This window comes from Micropterus salmoides, unplaced genomic scaffold, assembly GCF_014851395.1.
Source record: "Micropterus salmoides isolate LMB-PRFRI ecotype aquatic unplaced genomic scaffold, ASM1485139v1 Ms_hic_scaffold_9, whole genome shotgun sequence".
In the NCBI taxonomy this organism is placed as follows: domain Eukaryota; kingdom Metazoa; phylum Chordata; class Actinopteri; order Centrarchiformes; family Centrarchidae; genus Micropterus; species Micropterus salmoides.
The window spans coordinates 14020247-14039986 of record NW_024044681.1 but is presented as its reverse complement, the minus strand read 5'-3'; the positions used below and the strand labels follow the sequence as shown (position 1 = coordinate 14039986).

General features: G+C 39.8%; 2 protein-coding genes across 2 annotated transcripts; both read right to left on the bottom strand.

The window, feature by feature from the left end:
- Window positions 1–1304: 1304 nt before the first annotated feature.
- Window positions 1305–7233, bottom strand: kcnj15 (potassium inwardly rectifying channel subfamily J member 15). Its single transcript, XM_038709495.1, has 2 exons — window positions 6980–7233; window positions 1305–6044 (listed from the first exon to the last, which is right to left on the bottom strand). Exon 2 carries the CDS (start codon window positions 5985–5987, stop codon window positions 4953–4955), a length of 1035 nt encoding a protein of 344 aa, XP_038565423.1. The 5' UTR covers window positions 5988–6044; window positions 6980–7233; the 3' UTR covers window positions 1305–4952.
- Window positions 7234–9876: 2643 nt separating this feature from the next.
- smg8 (SMG8 nonsense mediated mRNA decay factor) lies at window positions 9877–19220 on the bottom strand. The gene is made up of 5 exons (XM_038708762.1): window positions 18482–19220; window positions 16267–17173; window positions 15800–15945; window positions 13675–14559; window positions 9877–11766 (listed from the first exon to the last, which is right to left on the bottom strand). The coding sequence occupies exons 1-5, from the start codon at window positions 19112–19114 to the stop codon at window positions 11554–11556; spliced, it is 2784 nt and encodes a 927-aa protein (XP_038564690.1). The 5' UTR covers window positions 19115–19220; the 3' UTR covers window positions 9877–11553.
- Window positions 19221–19740: the final 520 nt, after the last annotated feature.

The following is a 19740-nucleotide window of genomic DNA, read 5'->3' as shown; positions in this document are numbered from 1 at the left end:
CCACAGATCTCACTGTGAATAGTTTTACCTGTTAACAGTGTATTTTTTTAATGTAGTTTGGGTAGAAGCGAACATGTCAAAACCAATTCAGTCAATACCAAGACAATTTGCATGACCAGATACCATTAGGTAGGAGGTAAATATATTTTTTTGTTTTTTTTATGTTACACGGGTAAACCACACCTTTAAAATTTACATGTAGTTGGCCGACATTGTATATTAATACGTCTGCTGGTCTGCAAAGAAACTAACTCTACGTGCCATGGCCTTAAAGTCAGCCAATTGTGACATCTTGAGATTGATTTGATTGTTAATGCACTAAATAAATGTAAACATTTCCCACCTTTTACCTGTAAAGTCAGCAGTTTGCTGTAAAGGTTTGACATCTTGAAGAACTCAGTGAAAAACTTGACATTAGCGTTTTTATGTTTACATACATAAGAATATGTGGTTCAATGATAACAAAGGAAAATTATACCAGGTCTGGGATAATTTTTTGAAAGATATAAAAAATGGAAATAGGTGGGTGGTGATGAGACAGTGGATAAGACACATGCCTTTGGTAAGAGAGACCCGGGTTCAATTCCCACTGTGACACATCCACTAATGTGTTCCTGAGCAAGACACTTAACCCCTAGTTGTGTTGTGAGGTGTGTGACCTCTGACATATATAGCAATTGTAAGTCGCTTTAGACAAAAGCGTCAGCTAAATGAATAAATGTAATGTAATGTAAAGGTAACTATAACACGTAAGAGGAGGAAGACTTTTTTTTTTAACATCCTTTATTCATTCATAGTTGGGGATATATGGTATTATTTCTTTTGTATCAAATGATGATGTGTTTTAATTTTTTCTATTTAACATGTTTGTATGGATTATATTGAAGTGTTTGTTTTTTCATATGTTTGATTAATCCAACATTTAAATAAAAACTTAAATGACAAAATTTTCATTGGTCTATGTAAGATGCAACCTTTAGTCCTGACGTTGATCAAAATGTTACCTCTGAATGTAAAACGATCAGTTGTGCTTTAGATTAAAAGATTGTTTTGACCTGATTACACTGAAGCTCACTGGATGCTCTTCACTGTTGCCACAACATAAGCTGACAGCTAAAGATAACTGAGACGGAAGAGATGGTGGCTGAACCTGTTTGTCCTTCAAACATCCCCATCTATTCATCTTTCTATCCATTCTTTATAACTCATTCACATACAGGTTGACTGGAACCTACACAGTATCCCAGCATGCCCTAGGAGACACTCATTATCTGTTTTTGCAAAAAGTGACACACAACATTTCATTTTTATTTTTTAAATAATAAAGAAACCTTTATTTGCAAAGCAAAACCAATCACTTTTATTAGCCTTTTAATTCTACATCATATACCCATTTGTACCACCATACCCACTGTGTTATTACCATCATAATCTATTTGTTCTAATAACATAACAAAAAACGCTTCCATATGTTTCCAGGAATCACGTCATGCACATTCTGATTTCTTTTAAGAAAGGATATGGCATTCAAATAAAAAACAGAAACATCAGCACCAGTGGATGTGTAATAGGCACATATACTCATATTGATCGTAGCATCAGATTTCTCTACTCCAGGTAAAGAGATCCTCTTAGTTTGAAATTTACACAAGATGCTGATACTGATGTTTTGGGATTGAAGCTGCTAGAAATGTATATTTAGTACTGATAATCAGTATCTTAGTCAGATATTTTGAGGGGAAATGCTTGTTCATTGAGTTACGTAGTCAGATGTAGAGTTTCATAGCCTACTAATTTCAGTTTCTGTGCGGGACAGTGATCAAATGTGTTACCTTAGCACAAAGACTAGAAACAGGGGGATACTGCTGGTTTATAGATCTGAAAATGAAAAGTACACCTTCCATCCATCAACTCCAAAGCTGTCTGATTACCTACACATTAAATCTTTGTCAGGGATGTGCACAGACCTTTTGAGGGGCTATTGCTGTAACCTGAAAAAAGGGCAAAAATCAAGTTTTGATTGCATTCAAATTTCCATTGATAAATAGATTTCTATGATAAACTTTTCTGTCTAAGGAATTTCCTAAGACAATAATGTAAAGATGGTGCAGGCAAAATGTTATCATTCTCATTCCATTTAATTTCTAAATAATTTCTCTAAAAAACTTCTTGGTTAGGTTTTAGGCACCAAAACGACTTGGTTAGGTTTTAGGCATGAAAAGTAGTTGGTTAGGTTTTAGGCACCAAAACAACCTGGTTAGGTTTTAGGCAGGAAAAGTCGTTGGTTAGGTTTTAGGCACCAAAACTGATTGGTTAGTTTAAGGCGCCAAAACAACTTGGTTAGTTTTTAAGCACCAAAACGACTTGGTTAGGATCTAGGCACCAAAATGACTTGGTTAGTTTTAGGCACCAAAATGACTTGGTTAGTTTTAGGCACCAAAATGACTTGGTTAGGTTTTAGGCACCAAAACGATTTGGTTAGGTTTAGGCACAAAAACAACTTAGTTTTATGCACCAAAATGACTTGGTTAGATTTTAGGCACCAAAACGACTTAGTTTTATGCACCAAAACGACTTGGTTAGGTTTTAGGCACCAAAACAATTTGGTTAGGTTTTAGGCACCAAAACAATTTGGTTAGGTTTTAGGCACCAAAACGATTTGGTTAGGTTTTAGGCACCAAAACGACTTGGTTAGGTTCTAGGCACCAAAACGACTTGGTTAGTTTTAGGCACCAAAACGATTTGGTTAGGTTTTAGGCACCAAAACGACTTGGTTAGGTTCTAGGCACCAAAACGACTTGGTTAGTTTTAGGCACCAAAACGATTTGGTTAGGTTTTAGGCACCAAAACGATTTGGTTAGGTTTTAGGCACCAAAACGACTTGGTTAGGTTTTAGGCACCAAAACGATTTGGTTAGGTTCTAGGCACCAAAACGACTTGGTTAGGTTTTAGGCACCAAAACGATTTGGTTAGGTTCTAGGCACCAAAACGACTTGGTTAGTTTTAGGCACAAAATGACCTGGTTAGATTTTAGGCACCAAAACAACTTAGTTTTATGCACCAAAACGACTTGGTTAGGTTTTAGGCACCAAAACGATTTGGTTAGGTTTTAGGCACCAAAACGATTTGGTTAGGTTCTAGGCACCAAAACGACTTGGTTAGTTTTAGGCACAAAATAACCTGGTTAGATTTTAGGCACCAAAACAACTTAGTTTTATGCACCAAAACGACTTGGTTAGGTTTTAGGCACCAAAACGACTTGGTTAGGATTAGATACAAAAACAACTTGGTTAGTTTTAGGCACAAAACGACCTGGTTAGATTTTAGGCACCAAAACAACTTAGTTTTATGCACCAAAACGACTTGGTTAGGTTTTAGGCACCAAAACGATTTGGTTAGGTTCTAGGCACCAAAACGACTTGGTTAGTTTTAGGCACAAAATGACCTGGTTAGATTTTAGGCACCAAAACGACTTAGTTTTATGCACCAAAACGACTTGGTTAGGTTTTAGGCACCAAAACGATTTGGTTAGGTTTTAGGCACCAAAACGATTTGGTTAGGTTCTAGGCACCAAAACGACTTGGTTAGTTTTAGGCACAAAATAACCTGGTTAGATTTTATGCACCAAAACAACTTAGTTTTATGCACCAAAACGACTTGGTTAGGTTTTAGGCACCAAAACGACTTGGTTAGGATTAGATACAAAAACAACTTGGTTAGTTTTAGGCACAAAACGACCTGGTTAGATTTTAGGCACCAATACGACTTGGTTAGTTTTAGGCACCAAAATGACTTGGTTAGGTTTTAGGCACCAAAACGATTTGGTTAGGTTTAGGCACAAAAACAACTTGGTTAGTTTTAGGCACAAAACGACCTGGTTAGATTTTATGCACCAAAACGACTTAGTTTTATGCACCAAAACGACTTGGTTAGGTTTTAGGCACCAAAACAATTTAGTTAGGTTTTAGGCACCAAAACGATTTGGTTAGGTTTTAGGCACCAAAACGATTTGGTTAGGTACTAGGCACCAAAACGACTTGGTTAGGTTTAGGCACAAAAACAACTTGGTTAGTTTTAGGCACAAAACGACCTGGTTAGATTTTATGCACCAAAACGACTTGGTTAGGTTTTAGGCACCAAAACAATTTGGTTAGGTTTTAGGCACCAAAACGATTTGGTTAGGTTTTAGGCACCAAAATGACCTGGTTAGATTTTAGGCACCAAAACAACTTAGTTTTATGCACCAAAACGACTTGGTTAGGTTTTAGGCACCAAAACAACTTAGTTTTAGGCACCAAAACGACTTGGTTAGGATTAGGTACAAAAAATATTTGGTTAGATTTTAGGCACAAAAACAACTTGGTTAGGTTTAGGCATAAAAACAACTTGGTTAGATTTTAGGCACAAAATCAACTTGGTTGGGTTTAAGTACAAAAAACAACTTGGTTAGGTTTTAGGTACAAAAACTATTTGGTTAGGTTTTAGGTACAAAAACAACTTGGTTAGGATTAGATACAAAAACTATTTGGTTAGGTTTTAGGCACAAAAACAACTTGGTTGGGTTTTAAGCACAAAACTGCTTAGTTAGGTGTTAGGCACAAAAATGACTTAGTTATGTTTAAGACAAGATCATAGTTTAGGTTAAAATCATTGACTGTATAAAACGCTAAAATACGTACGTTAATCCAGGAAGTTATCTCAGGGGGTATGTCATGCCGTAAAGTGGGCGTGCTACAGTGTCACAAGACAGAGGGCATCGGGTTGCCCAGTCTCTGTGTCCTGCAGAGGCATGCCTATCAAAAAGTAATAAAGGTTTGGATGATATGGCTATTTAATTTAGTCTAACTTTAGCAATTAAGAACTACTCATATTTATGCAACCACTAAAGCATAAAATAAATAAATGCAAATTCCCTCCAGACGGGCAGCTCAGCCAAAGAGGACACGTGTCCTCTATTCTTTTTTAAAGTCCTGCTCCAGTAATAGCTTCTCTGTGTCATTACTGAGGAAGGCTGCATCATTGCTAACTTGTACCTTGTCAAAAAAGTTGAAATCTGCCACATAACGGCCACCTGTGGTGGTGAACAGCACCGGCTTGAACTCGTAACCCCAGAGGATCTCCTGAGGAAGGTAGGAGGTGCGGCTCTGGCACGTGGCTGCCGTCGACTCCATGGTGGCATTGAGGGTGACCAGCAGCTCAAACTCACGAGTGTGCAAGTTTTCTGCATTCAGTCCTGCGAGCGGGCTGTTCTCGTCCAGAACATGGTAGAAGGTGAGCGGTAGAATGAGGAAAGGGCACTCTCCACTGGAGTCAATGTTGAAATCCACAGAGCTCTGGTGGACTTGTGTCTTCTCACCCTCCTGTGTCACATTGGACTGGAGGAGCTTTCCCGTTAGCTGGCACTGGATCAGAAGGCTCTTCCTCATGTTAGCCACTCTCACCATCAGACACAGCTTGCCTAGGTGCCAGCAGATCACCGCCGACTGGCTGAACTTGATGGTCTCTGCTCGTTTCTTGGGCCGAGCCAGTTTGGCTAGAAAGGCGCCAGTGATAAAGATCTCAGCCAGGCCGGTGATCACAATCTGAGCCACCAGAGTGAAGATAGCCAGGGGACATTCCTCTGAGATATGACGGAAACCATAGCCAATGGTGGTCTGCGATTCAAGAGAGAACAGGAAGGCTCCAGTGAGCGTCTCCACGTTTGTCACACAGTGTGTGTGGTTGGAATACCAACCGGTCCCAACGTCTCCGTTGCTCATGAGAATGAAGTAATAGATGACCCCAAAAATGAACCAAGTTATGACAAAGGTGGAGGTAAACAGAGTGAGTTTGTAGCGCCATTTCATGTCCACCACAGTGGTCCAGATGTCATGCAGGTACATCTTCACCATGCCCTCTACGTTCTCAATCCGCACATTGTTGTGGCCGTCCTTGGACACAATCCGTCGCTGGACCTCTGCCTTCCTAGCGGCCATGTTGCGCTGCATCAATTAAAGCTGATTGTGACTTTTGATGTTTCAGAATGACACTGTCAAATGGAGGGACTGACAAAAGACCAAGGCAGATATGATTAATATCTCAAATGTAATTTTTAAATGCTGTGATCAACACAAATTTAATTTCCATTCACCATGAGAAGTCTGATGTTGAGCAAGTTTCAACCCTCTACAAGTTGTTTTTTATATCATGTGTAAAAAAAAAGTGGACATTAATGACTGCCTGGAAATAGGAACAAAAGAATTACCAGTGGTGCAAGAAGTACTCAAATCCTAAATGTAGCAATACCAAAATGGAGAAGTACTTAATTACAAGCAGAAGTCTTATGAAGACTGATTCCTTTAGTGTTATAGAGATGTGTTGTAAACAGTATTTTAAAGCTGCTACTACTTCATAATAGTGTGGGTGAGTTTTACTTACTGAAGTGCTAGTTACTGTTACATGTAAAAACAAACTATTATTCTCAGTGTTGGATATTTTCATGCAATTATACAGGCTGAAAGAAGTATTTGAACACTGTCTTATATCAAATGTAAAACCTTAAATCTAGTTTCAGCAGCTGTCAGTTAAATACAGAGATTTAATATATAAGTATTCATAAATGTAGTGCAAATGGAAATACTTTATATGAGTAAATATAATAAGGCTAAAACATACAAAATCTTTGGTATGTTCCTTCAAAATTTATCAAGATTTATCCTCAGAAGGTGTCCAAAGTACATCAGAGAATTCAACACAATAACATCAAATAATGGTCTAAAAAAACCAATAAAAATGTCAGATTTAATTAATAATATTTCACTGAATTAAATGTACAGCAAATCATACATAACATACTGCTATTACAAACCGCTGCTACTTGTCATGGTTTATACAATGACAAAGTTCAAAGTTAACCTTGTAGTAAACCATTGCAGGAGCCCAAGAACACTTAAATAATCATTGATTGCTTGATAAATCTGAAATTGTGTATTATACTCACATCCTGCTGCGCTGCCTTGTTGAATAGTCTCAAGTGTTTGCCTTCACCCGCAATCTGTAAGATGAAGCTGCTAGAGAACATCTAGTTCAGTGTCTTCTTTCTCCTATTGTCCCGGGGTTGTGAGCACTGAACTTTGGCACAGTTGTATTCAGGGTAGAACAGAAATGGGAGACAAAGCCAAGGTGTAAAATCTGATCTGCAAGTGGTTGGGTTGGCTTTTATTCCTCCTCTTCCACCTCCCACAACCTGTCCATAAGTGGGAACAGCAACCCTGGACATTTGAAGTTTGTTTTGCTCCTAATAAGGTTGTTGTTGCTTTACACACACGCACGCATACACGCACGCACGCAGGCACACACACACACACACACACACACACATTTCCTGCTTCCAGTGTTTCTCTGAAGGGAATTATGGCTTCTTGGGACACTCAGTACAAATAAATGGTGGTCTGACTGATGTGTACTCGCAGCTGAAATTTGCAGTTGAAACAGTTTTAGTGTCTTAACACTATTAGTTTTTGAAGCTTTTGAGATGTTTTTATGTGACAGGAATAGCTGATGTTAAAGTGACAGACTGAAATAAGGTGATGTGGCAGTAAAAACAGAGGTGCTGAAAGACATTTAAGTTGAAGTGCTGAATGACATTCATGTAAGTTAATAAATAAGCACAAAGCACAAGCTGAGTGAAGACGAAGCTCAAACACTGAAAGGAGTTGAAGTGCGTGAACTAAAGGAAGTTTTAATGTCAGTTGAAGTGATAAAAGGAGCCAGAAATATCAGTTGAAGATTAAAAACTGAAAGCAGATGTCAGTTAGAAGGGAGACATCATATTAATACTATATAAACCCACACATTATACACTTTAAAACAATTTTACAATGACATGAATAAATTATGACTAAAAATATAAAATCTTAAGATGTGTAACCAGTGAAAGGAGTTGAAACGTCAGTTGATGTTAAAGTGCTGATATTGTAAGCAGGGATTCAGGCCTGCATTAAAACAACCTAGATGCCTGCACTTATTTAAGGTGCTGTTAAGACAACGAAATACAATCAATGAAGTCCAGTTGGAGTAACAGATTAACACTTTTAAGGTCTTATCAAATATCAAAATGCTGCACAACATAACGCCAGCAACAACATGGTCAAAACAATTGTGCACTTTGCGTTAGTGCAGTCAGGTGAACTGAAAGTAGATAAAATGAAGTGATAAAAGACATCTGATAAATTAAAACCTGGAAGAGGTTAGCGTCAGATACAATGTAAAAACTGAAAGATGTCATTTAAAATGACGTTAGAAATGTAATGCAATAAAAGGAGTTGAAGTGTTGACTGAAGTGTAAGAGCTGAAAGCAGTTTAATGGTCACTTCCGATGTAAAAATCTGTTGAAGTGTCATTTGAATGTGTCAGTCGCGATATGTGTGATAGTGTCAGTTGAGATGAAAAGCAGCTCAAACCGAGAAGCATGAATGGAAATGCGGTGTTCAAGCACTGAGTGATGCTGAAGAGCCAGTTAAAGTCACGCTGGGAATTTTTTACAGTACATGTTGAATGTTTCTTTAAATCTTGACACGTGGTTGTTAAACTTTATGACCTTGAATCACACTCCTTAGCTTTGTCATTAACCTTATTGTTACTACCCTCATTCCCAAAGGTGTGTGTGTGTCTTACTAAGAGATCACAAATTGATTTTCCTGGTTGCAGCACTCAAGAGTAACAGCGTGTTCAGTCAAGCATCAATGCACAGAAATTGAGACAATGAAGAATACATACTTTACACTTTGCTCTCTGTTTCCTGTTGATCTTAATCACACGTGAAAGATGGAGGTACAGAAGCAACCAAATAAGTTGGGTGCAACAGCTTCCCATTTTAATCTAAGGATAGGAGGCACTGCAAAACACCAGACTATCGAGAGAACAACAACAGACCATCGTAAAAATCAATAATAATGCCAGTACGTTTGCTGTCTGGTAGGTGAAATTAAGGTACAATATCAAAAACGTTGATTCATGCAGGTTGAACTTGTTCATAAAGTGGTTGTCATGAATGTGACAGGAACCCACCTTTTATGTGTACATATTTTGGAGAACATCAATGAAATGTTTAATGTAAACTCAAAGTATTACTTGTCAGCAGTTTGTGTTTACAGGGGCGCTCCATCCATTGTGCACATTGTTCAGTTTACTAACTCTGGGAGAAAACTTTTCGCCCAGTTATATAAAGTCTTCCAGGGTTCTGAGGGGGCTTTCAAAAGGGTATGCCAAATTGAGTCGGACCTTGGATTTTGAATTAAATCCTAAATTTGACAGGAAGCCAGCGTGATGAAGCCAGCATCTGGGGTTAGATAGAGTCTTAGTTAGCAACATCATTTTGAACATATTGTAAACATGCTGTCTCTCTTTGGGCCTTTCTCATTTCCCAAATATGTGCCTCCTCGATCCTCAAGGCTGTGACCCGGAAATTGATCTCAATGCGCCATCGTGAAGGACATCTCAACTCCTAAAATGCACCTCAAGGAGTGAGGATCGAGGATGCACAAATTTGGGAAATGTGAAAGGCCCTCTGTCTCATCTGTAGTTTGACACAATAACATGTATTGTTGAATAAACAGTCCAATAAGGGCCATCTCTGTTGGTTTGCCTTTGCTCCAAGCTGTAAAACAGTCATTGATGTGGTGGTTTAAGCATGATGATGGAGTCCAGCCCCATCTAGTGGACACAAACACAATACTATGCATATTGCTTAAAAATCTACCTGGAGGATTTTCTCTTGGAGGCTGCCAGTCAGATTTCCTTATCTGATCTGAGTTATATGAAGAAATGAATGCTTCACTATACCTCTACATCAGTGACACGTAAATATCATAACATTATAAATAATAACATTCAATACAGAATGACAAACAGCCAGTTTGTTATCTTTATTTACAGAAAAACATCAGGTGTGTCCGGCGAAGTAGTGCACATACACCTGATGCAGAATATCTGGCAACACTTGCGTCTCCCTATTTCACATTTTTAAGTAGTTTACAAACATTTAATTACGGTGACATAAGGTGTATAACACACTATAATGTATTTGTACGCAGATATAACTTTTAAAAAAGGTTTTTATTAATTTACAGTATTTGTTAACAATTCAATTCTCCTCTTTCCGCATATTTTATATTATTTAAACTTTTTTATGTTGTCATTTATGATATGTTCAAACAGCAGCCTCCACTTGCTCACAGGATGAGTTATAGTTGTTGATAAATATATTAATAAGCACTTATATCTGTTTACAACTACATTAAAGTGATAGCTATGACCATTTATTAAAACCTTCATATTCTGCTTATAAATGGTAAATGGGGGGGACTTACAGTAAAATATTGCCAAAGAATTAATTCCTGACACTCAACTTCAGCCTCTGTTTTAATCGTTACTTTAATTCACCGCTGCTGACCGTTATTATTCACAACAGTACGTCCACGTTAAGTCCATCTTTTCCTCTCCGTCCACGACGACTATGATGGCATTTAAAATGAATGATCACAGAGAACTCTTCTTAACTTTACTACCACATAGCCCCGTACCCTCACTTGGAGGCTTACGTCATCATTTACAAGATTTACACACAAAAGCTCTGTTTTGTGGAGAAAAAAATGCTGTTTTAGTCGGTATGGACAGGTGAAACAGAGGAAAAGATGTGCTTGCTGTACTAACGCAGGCTTACTGTTAAAAAGTTACACTGAATATTCTGCATCCAAGGTCTTCTTATCAACTGGCTAGGCCGAAGAGACAATCACACAGCTCTCTCTCACACAGGCTGCCTCTGACACTGATTTAACATGCTCAAACTGCCAAACAATTGCTGACAAGGGACAACAAGAGCCAACGGGCAAGAGCCAACGGGCAAGAGTCAGTCACAGGCGCTCAACGACGGCCCAGTGGAACCTGACAACAGACTGATGACTTGGTGTGTTGGTAAGCCTCCTGGAAGCCATTCACTTTGTTCACATGAAAAGTGACAGAGAGAACTGTATCACGCCAGTCGCTACGTGAATGTCAGCTAGTTGGTTTCAGAAAGTTACAGATATTGTCAGACACTGTTAAAATGTTAGGGGTTTCCTAAGTCTGACAGGCACTTCTGAAGAAGTATGTTGGCCACTTAAAGCTCTGCTAACGGCTGCAGGGGGCTACAATGTCCATTTCAGCCTACAATACCCAAAACGTGTTTGAACGAATGCCATACTGATGATTTTAAAGTTTAGTTTGGATGGGACTACAGAACGGGTTCTTCCTCTGGGGAGCATGAACGTGTGAAGTAAATTTGTTTGAATTATTCTCAAAATCAACAATCTAAATGAATGGGATTCAATCTGTGGACTGTGAATATCCACAGCACATTTAGTTTAGTTTAGTTATTAATTAATTATTATTTCTAACATGCTTGTCATGGACGAAAGTGTTGATCAGGTCAGATTTTGACCTGATGAGGGCTGAAGAGGTTTAGGGGTATTTAGGTATACGAGTAGGTATAAATAAATAAGAGTGGGTCCAGGAAGGTGAAGGTGTGGGGCAGGTTCATTGTGGTGGAGGATTAGCAGTGGTGGCTTTCAAGATGCCTCGCAGCACCTTGTAGTTGTTGAGTGGTTGGTTCTCTTTGGGGGGGTAACAGGGGCCGTTATCTGTTGCGTAGGAATAAGGGAACCGCAGCACCCAAAGACCGTCAGGCGGTAACACTAAATCCGTCTTCTCTGGATGGAAAATTGGGCAGGGAGGAGGACCAGGCTGTACCTGAAAACACAGCAGAAGAGTCATAGTATCAGCTCTAATGTGACATTATTAAAAGTACATTCATTCATACGTCTCTTATTGAAACTAGCGATAGACTAGATTGGCAGTTTAATCGGACCGATACCTGCACTCACAAGGCCAATATATCATCCTAAAGGACAGCTAATCTAAACTAAAACCATTACTAGCTGGTGTTAAATATACATTATTTTACTATAGAGAATATTGTAGTTGAATGGCATCACTTCTGACAAACTGTAGCCACTCTCCCTTAAATGCCAGTCACATTCTGAAATCTACAGCAAAACCCAATGTATCTTTCTATTTCATTAATTAATAAAAAAATCCATCTAAAACAACACGGCTGAGATAATCATGTATATTATATCGCACTCTGCTCGGAATATTGGAATTATACATGACTTTTCTCTGTTTTGATATCAGAATTATATATCTGCTACTGAAAACCCCATATTAGTCAACCACTTATTAAAGAATGATCAGACATATATCACACATTCTTTACGTTTGATTTTTGATGCCTTGGATTTCTTCTTTTTATTAATGTAATTTTTATTTCTTGCTCTTGTAATGATTCTTTTAACCCTCTCTAAGTGATGCCTTGAACTGTTTTTGTTGCACTGTGTAACCTTGGTTTTGGAAACTTGCTACATAAATAAACTTTTTCTTACTTACAAACTACAACCTGTGTTGTAACGTCAATATAACAATAATTTCTAATGATATACTTAATTAAATTAATGCCACCTCGTTCCAGATAAGCAGGATAACCAAAAAACAATATATTATTTGAAGTTAATTTAATTTTTTGATAAAATTGAAACTTGCCTATTTTGAGACGATGAGCTGTAAAACTAGCAGTAACGCTTTGGTTTGGTATATAATGTCTATAATAGTGCTGCACAATATATCGTTTTAGCATCGCAATAGTCACATCGCAGACAAATGCAGTGTCAAGCAAGTCAAAAAAGCTCAACCACCAAAACTTTTTGCTGATGTATACAAAGGACAACTAGCACGGTTCTCATTTTCCATGACTTTTCTACAAGAGAAATCTGTCTGATGTAACATAATTTAATGGTTCTTGGATAAACAAAGTTTGTTGCTAATGAGTGACAAGCAGGCTCTGCATGCACAGCGATCCAGCAATATTGTTTAGCTGTCGTCGAAAATTTGAAAACCACCGAAACTGTGGATTTGGTTGCAAAAAGCAAAGAAACTTTTGTAAAGCACTCAGCGGGTTGGTGTATTGCTGCTCTTTAATTTATTATCATTTAGTTAAAAATATGTTTACTGCATTAATGCTCAAGAAAGGATAGCTTGCACTCAAAAAGCCTTCAGACCTACCAAATCACCCAATAATTCTAGGATGCTTATTTCATTTCAAATAAAGCGTTTGTGTGTTAACAATCACGTTGTAAATTCCTGTATTTTTTCATATCGCAATATAAATTGCAGAAAAGAAAAATATTGCAATGTCAGTTTTTTCCAATATCGTGCAGCCCTAGTCTATAACAATCAGACACAAAAACATTTTATAAAGAATATTAATTAATATCTATGGCAGGGAAGAAAATATACTTCTTTTTATAATTTTTTAAGATTTAATACTATCTGAGGCATTTTTTGAGGAAACCATATTCAATGTCTTTTACAACAAGATGCTCACATTAAAATGCAAAACTATTTTAGACTATTTTAGCTTCTCGGCTTAACAGAGCAAAACTCTGATCTGCTCCGGACATCTTGGCTTGTTACAGTAATGTTTTACTGTTCTTGGAAGTGTAAATAAAGCCTATACACAGTAAATACCTGCAACTACAGTATTACAGCTTAGGTTACAGTGTCCTGAACAAAGAAGTCATAGAGGTGGAGTCTACTCTTTACCTGTGGGTTGAGGGTAACCTCCAGCTGGGTATCAGGCACCACAATATAAAGGCGAGTCAGCTGGGCGAAGTGAGGCTTCAGGCCGCGGGCCTGTGAAGGGGAAGGAATGTACAGCGGCATGTCTGTGTTTAACACCCTGGTGGCAGGATCTTTGGCGCCCCCGGGCCCCAGCACCTTCACTATTTTATCAGGTCCGCAGCTAATGAAGCGTCTTCCCCTGCCGTCTTCATACTCAAACCCCACAAAGACCCGAGCCATATCGTCCCTCCTGCGACTCCTACCGAGCCCTCCAGTGCTCCCTCGCTTTCCCACCAGGTTCTTGTTGGGAGCTGGCCATGAGGAGGTACCTCCATCCAGAGGCTCCGTCAGTCCTGTGTCATCCTCTGACCGAGACCGGATCACTAAGTCCCAAGGCAAGAGGAAGGAAGAGCCTGGTAGAAAGCCTGGCTGCTCCAGACCGGTGTGGCAGTTGTATGACTTAGCTGGACCCAGTTTGACCAGCGACCAGCTGGAGAACTTGGGTAGCAGGCCTTTAGCGCAGCCAGTGTGCATCATACCCGGGAGGTACTCCACGGTGGAGGGCTGGCGGTCAACAAGGCTTGGCCTCTTTTGCTGGACTTGGGTGTCGGTTCCTTCTCCGTCTCCATAGGGCCCCAGGCTGTCCGTGGACTGGCCCAGACTGAGAGCCAGGCTGAGGCTAGTGTCTCCCAGTGTGTGGCTCGGGACTGTGCTTGGTTCCTTCAGCCTCTCTCCCTCACCAGCTCCCGAGGCCTCACATGGGGGTCGTTGAGCTTGGTTGCAGGCTGGGGCTGGGTCAGGAGTGCTGGGCTGGAACATCGGAAACTCAATCCTCTCCAGCTTCCCGCAACATTTCTCCTCCAGCATCTATTCAGGAAGAACTCCGTTACAGGTGTAACAAAGAGGTGGAAAAACTAATATTTGAGGAAGGGCTGGGCAATGTGACAATATACTTATAGTGTTGCAGATTTTATATGACGCAGCTATAATCAATACTTTTATTATAAGCGAAAGAAGTTACTCGTCGTGATGAACCTACAGATAATTATCACCTAAATCTGCAGCTCCTCTTGGCTTTATGGAGCTTTATAGTGAGTTTCAGCTCATTGTTTACCTGTCAGGCATTCAACTTTACTGTTTCAGTTCACTCTCACATCTCTCATAGTCATTCTCGGCCGCAACAGGCATCTGTTTTTAAAGAAAAAGCTCCAAAACCTTCCTGTACACTTCCTGCTCAGCACCACACAGCAGGCAGTCACAGTTAGTGACTAGCTGGTGAACAGAGTGGAGCATTTAGCAGCTATATTTCCTTGATAGAGACAAAAAACAAAGCTGGACGAGAGCCAGTATTGAACTTCCATTCACCAGAAACACGACTGAATAATTATGTTGCTTCATAATTGCTGGAGCTATAAATAAGCAACTGTTTCATAACATAGCACCTTTGCCAATATGTCAGTATTATATTTACAGCATCTGGTTGAAGTATCTATTAGTGCTGCTTGAAATCACGCTCACTATTTCAAGTTAAAACAAAATTAAATGTCAAAAAAAACAACCAGATATTGCAGGTTTAACGGTGGTTTGATGCCTTTTTGGTATCCTTAACCTTTATTTTTTCAGTTTTGTACGTTAAAAGTTTTGCATTTCCTTTTTTGTCCTGTGTACATGCAGGCACCATGTAAAAGAGAGTGAACTGCTACCACTGGACCAATAGAGGTTAAAAATAAATAAAGGTTGAATGAATGAGTAAACTGCGAGAGGATAAGCAGAGATCTTTCAGTTCTGTTCATAAGGTGGTAGTTTTCCCTTTAATTTCTCCAATTGCATTAATGTTGGAAATCAATGACCAGGATTTCACATGTGGCAGAACTGCATTTAAATGATTTTTGCATCCATGGATTGAAGTATAAAGTATGAAATTCCTCAGGAGGAAATAGGGTACCGGACACTTTATCTGACACAATAGTAATAAGAGCTTAGCACCAAAAATGACTACAGATGTGTCAAATTAGCACAATCAGAGCTGTGTGAATGAAATTTGACAATCAGTCGAGAGAAGCTGCTCTGGTCATCAGAGGGAGGGTGCAGCAGTGTGAATCCTGACCTGGTAGAAGTCATAATTGGCAGCCTGGATGTCAAACGGATCCTCACGAGGAGCCTGTTTCCTGCCGCAGTTACAGGAGCTTGTGGTTCGTCCCCTGCTGTTGTGGTTCAGGATGGGTGGGTTGCGATCCATGTCTGGCTTCTCTCCTACAGAAATGAATGTCAGATTTATTGATTTTTTTTATCCTAATTTAAATATAAATCCACACAGAAACATGCATGTACATTAATACATTCAGAACTTTCTGCTAATGTTTGTAGAAGATGTTCAACTATCCTGCGGCATGTTACAAACTCAGTTACACATAATGGTTTTTAGGATCCCACAACCGATTAGTAGTACATGTTTGCCTGAGGCTGACTGAATTGTCACTGTTACTATAAACTACACTGCAGATAGTTGCTGCATTATACACCCTTTATATTACATTCACAGGGTCATCTGAGAAAGCCATAGAAAGTGATCACCTGGCTGAGGCAGCAGGTGGAACTTGTGCACACAGTGTTGGTCAGTCAGGCTTCGCTCCTCACACAGCTGGTGGCCGTTGCTCCAGAACTTGTAGCAGTCCTCATGAAGCTGCAGTGCATAGCGCTGGAAAGCCACACCTCGGGCATGCTGGCTGTACACCCGCAGAGCCTGCGCCAGCTGGTTTTTGTGCACTGTAGTGGTGTAATTATGGGGAAGGTTGGACTGGTAAGCACTGTGAGCCAGTGGCAAAGCTTTCTGACACCTGTTCTCAGAGAACTTTGTGTCCGCATCGAGAAATGCATCCAAAACCTTCAGCTGGCCTTGCACTTTTGTGGCGAGCTCCGCTGATTCTTCTTCTGTGTTGCTAATTAGGACTTGGTGGAGTCTGGAGGCGACCTGGACCCATTTGGAGTATGTCGGCAGCTCGAAGTGTGAGGGCTGTGGGTTGCGGCCGACGCTGTCGTCAAAGCCTTTCTTGGTCAGCACCAGCTCTACGTGCTGCCAGAGGAATTCCTTCAAGGTGTAGTCCACCACCTGACCGCCCATCAACATGCTACTCAAGTCGCTGCTGAAGCCGGACTGCCGAGCTGAACGCCGCATCTGCTGGTAACGCCTCGGCCCTGACACCGTCGGCGTGGGGTCTTGGTCACACAAGATGCAGTTAGACCGCAGTTGACCAATCAAAGTACCCACGGGGTCCTCGTCTACTGTTGGTATCACATACACAAACGCTTGGTTTGCGGGCACAGTGAACAAGCAGTTGCTGCTTTGGTTGGTCAGGACCCTGCTTTTACGAAAGATGCGATAAATTTGGTCCTCCAGGGCGTGCTGCAGCCTCCTCCTGGGAGAGTGCTTTTTGGGCTTGTCGGGGTTTACTCCAGACTCTCCAGAGCCATTTGCAGACACCTTTGAACAACAAACAAAAGAGGTGTCATTAAAGTTCAAATGAAACTCTTGAGGGTTTATAGCTCACTGGGATGTTGTGTGACTACACATCTTCGACCTTCTCCCTGAACTCTTAGCACCATTGCTTTAAAAAAAAGAAAGAAAAGATGGGGCACAAAATCAAGCTCGGGCCTCTAAAAGTCTTCGCTTTCAACTCTGGTTATCTTTTATTCCCTATCAATATTTTCTTTTTTACCAAAACGTCATGCCACAATTAGGGACAGGGGTCCTGGGTCAAAGATGTGCCGCCTCTAATTACTTCTAACCTATATAGCCCAGGAATCAATCCATGGTCACACGGTGGAATATTATCTGACCCATGTTTTCTGCAGTTCACCAAGTTAAATTTGAGATTTTATTTTCCACATAGAAGCAACTTAATATGCTTTTCACGCTCCTATCTAAGACTTTAGTAAGTTAAATGAAGGCTAACCGAATTCAATTAGTTTAAAAGACACAATTTCCCAGAGCCCAAGTTGACATATTTAAATTCCTTATTTTGTCCACATAACAGTAAAGAATCTAAAAACATTCAGTTTACTAACCCAAAAGAACCACAAAAATTGCAAATGTTCACATTTGAGAAGCTGAAACCAATAACTACAATTAAACTATTGCTCTAGTTTGTCGTGTGTCATCTGTTTTGTGACAATTTGTATTTAAGAATATGTACCATGTCTGCCTAACTGGAATAATAAAAACTAGAGTTTGACACAAAGCATCTCAACAAGACAGGCTTTAAAATTAATATTAACTTTATTATGCAATTTATGGCCTTTTTATGTAATAACTAAATGTTTTTAAAAGCCGCAATCTCCCAGAGCTCCAGCTGACATATTTAAATTCCTTGTTCTGTTTTGTACAGTAAAAAAATAAATAAAATTAGACATTCAGTTTACTATCCCAGAAGACCAATACAAAATTGTAAATATTCACATTTAAGAGGCTGAAACCGATTATTTTTTGGCATTTTTGTATTAAAAAAGTTAAGTCTAATTTGATGTGTGTCAGCTGACTTGATCATTTGTATTTAAGGATATGTGCCATATATTCATAACTGAACAGTAGATATTAATAACACAATGTACCTCAACATGACAGGCTGTAAAATTAAGAAACAATAATTGTCTGCTTGAAGTCCCCATAGTTATGCAAGTGAACAATCTGTGGGTTTTGGGGTCCCTGAGTGTCTGGGGGCCCCGGGGCAATGGCCTGCTTTTCCCAACTGCTTGACCACAAGTTTTTTATAAACTTTATCAAAAACAAGACCTTCAGAGAGCCGTTCATCTGGAAGACGAAGAGCAGGCGTGGAGGGCAGGGCCGACAGTTCACCTTCCACTCTTTGGACACCGGACAGTCTTTGATGGCAGCCCGGATCAGAGGCAGGACCTTCTGTCGCAGGGCATCCAGGGCTCGGAAGAGCCGGTCGTAGGTCACATCGAAGGTCTGGTTGGGATGGACGAGCAGGAGGACGTGGCAGACGGAGAACATGTAGAGCAGGTGGAGGCAGTGCTGTCGGTCCAGGTTTTTCCAGAAGTCGTGGGTGTCGGAGTGTCCGGTTCCGGCGCTCAGAGACTGGCAGGCCCGTAGCAGCTGCCGGCTGTCGCAGACGGAAGACAGCAGCAGGTACAGCACCCGGCTCTCCTGGTTGTAGAAAGCCTGGATGTGGCTGTCCGCGGTGCCGCCGTCCTCCGGTCCGCCGAACATCGTGAACATGTGTTTGTCCGCCAAAATGTTGATCAGAGACTCCTTCGACGGCCCGGACTGCATGTTGCTTTTACCGAAAACACCGACCACACAGAGGCCGTCGTCCCGGTACAGGGGGTCCTCCTGGAGATCCGCCTTCAGCAGATCCCCGACACTCAAAGGCAAAGACATGTTTGCTTCCTTCATGTTGAACATTCAGGGGATTGAAAACAACGACGCACTCATTTCCGGGTGTATTTCTGTGTTCGTAATCTACAATGTCCGAGTAGATGCAAGATTTATTTTATTGTTCCACTGTTGGCTACGCGTGTGTTTTTTTTTACTTCATCCATTACTGGGAAAAAAAAGTTTATTTACTTCAATAAAGGTAGCAACTACACGCTGTAAGAAGTCCTGCAATAAGTAAAGAAAGTATTTTTTCTAAACAAAGTTTGTAAAGTAAAGGTAGTAGAAAAATGACCTATGTACGTGTTATATATATATATATATATATATATATATATATATATATATATATATATATATATATATATATATATATATGCTTTATTAATTAAATTATTATTGTTATTATGATGCACTCATTTGTAATGTCGTTTACTGTAGTTGGTCAATTTATGTAATTTGTAAAATAACTAGTAACTAAAGCTGTAAAAAAAAATGTAGTAGAGTAAAAGTAAGATATAGCCCGCTTAAATGTAGTAAAGAAAAGTATAAGTGGTTAAACACACACACATACACACACACACACAGACATATAATAAGCCAGATGTTTGATAATTATAATTAACTTAACTCAGTTTTCACCTGTACAATACAAT

What these genes read in the sequence shown, in the direction of transcription:
- kcnj15 (XM_038709495.1), bottom strand. Translation starts at nt 5,987, where the DNA reads ATGCAGCGCAACATGGCCGCTAGGAAGGCAGAGGTCCAGCGACGGATT.
- smg8 (XM_038708762.1), bottom strand. Translation starts at nt 19,114, where the DNA reads ATGTTCAACATGAAGGAAGCAAACATGTCTTTGCCTTTGAGTGTCGGG. An exon ending in CCAATTATGACTTCTACCAG is followed by an intron (nt 14,560 to 15,799) that starts GTCAGGATTCAC and finishes CTTCCTGAATAG; the next exon opens with ATGCTGGAGGAGAAATGTTG. An exon ending in AGGTTACCCTCAACCCACAG is followed by an intron (nt 11,767 to 13,674) that starts GTAAAGAGTAGA and finishes CTGTGTTTTCAG; the next exon opens with GTACAGCCTGGTCCTCCTCC.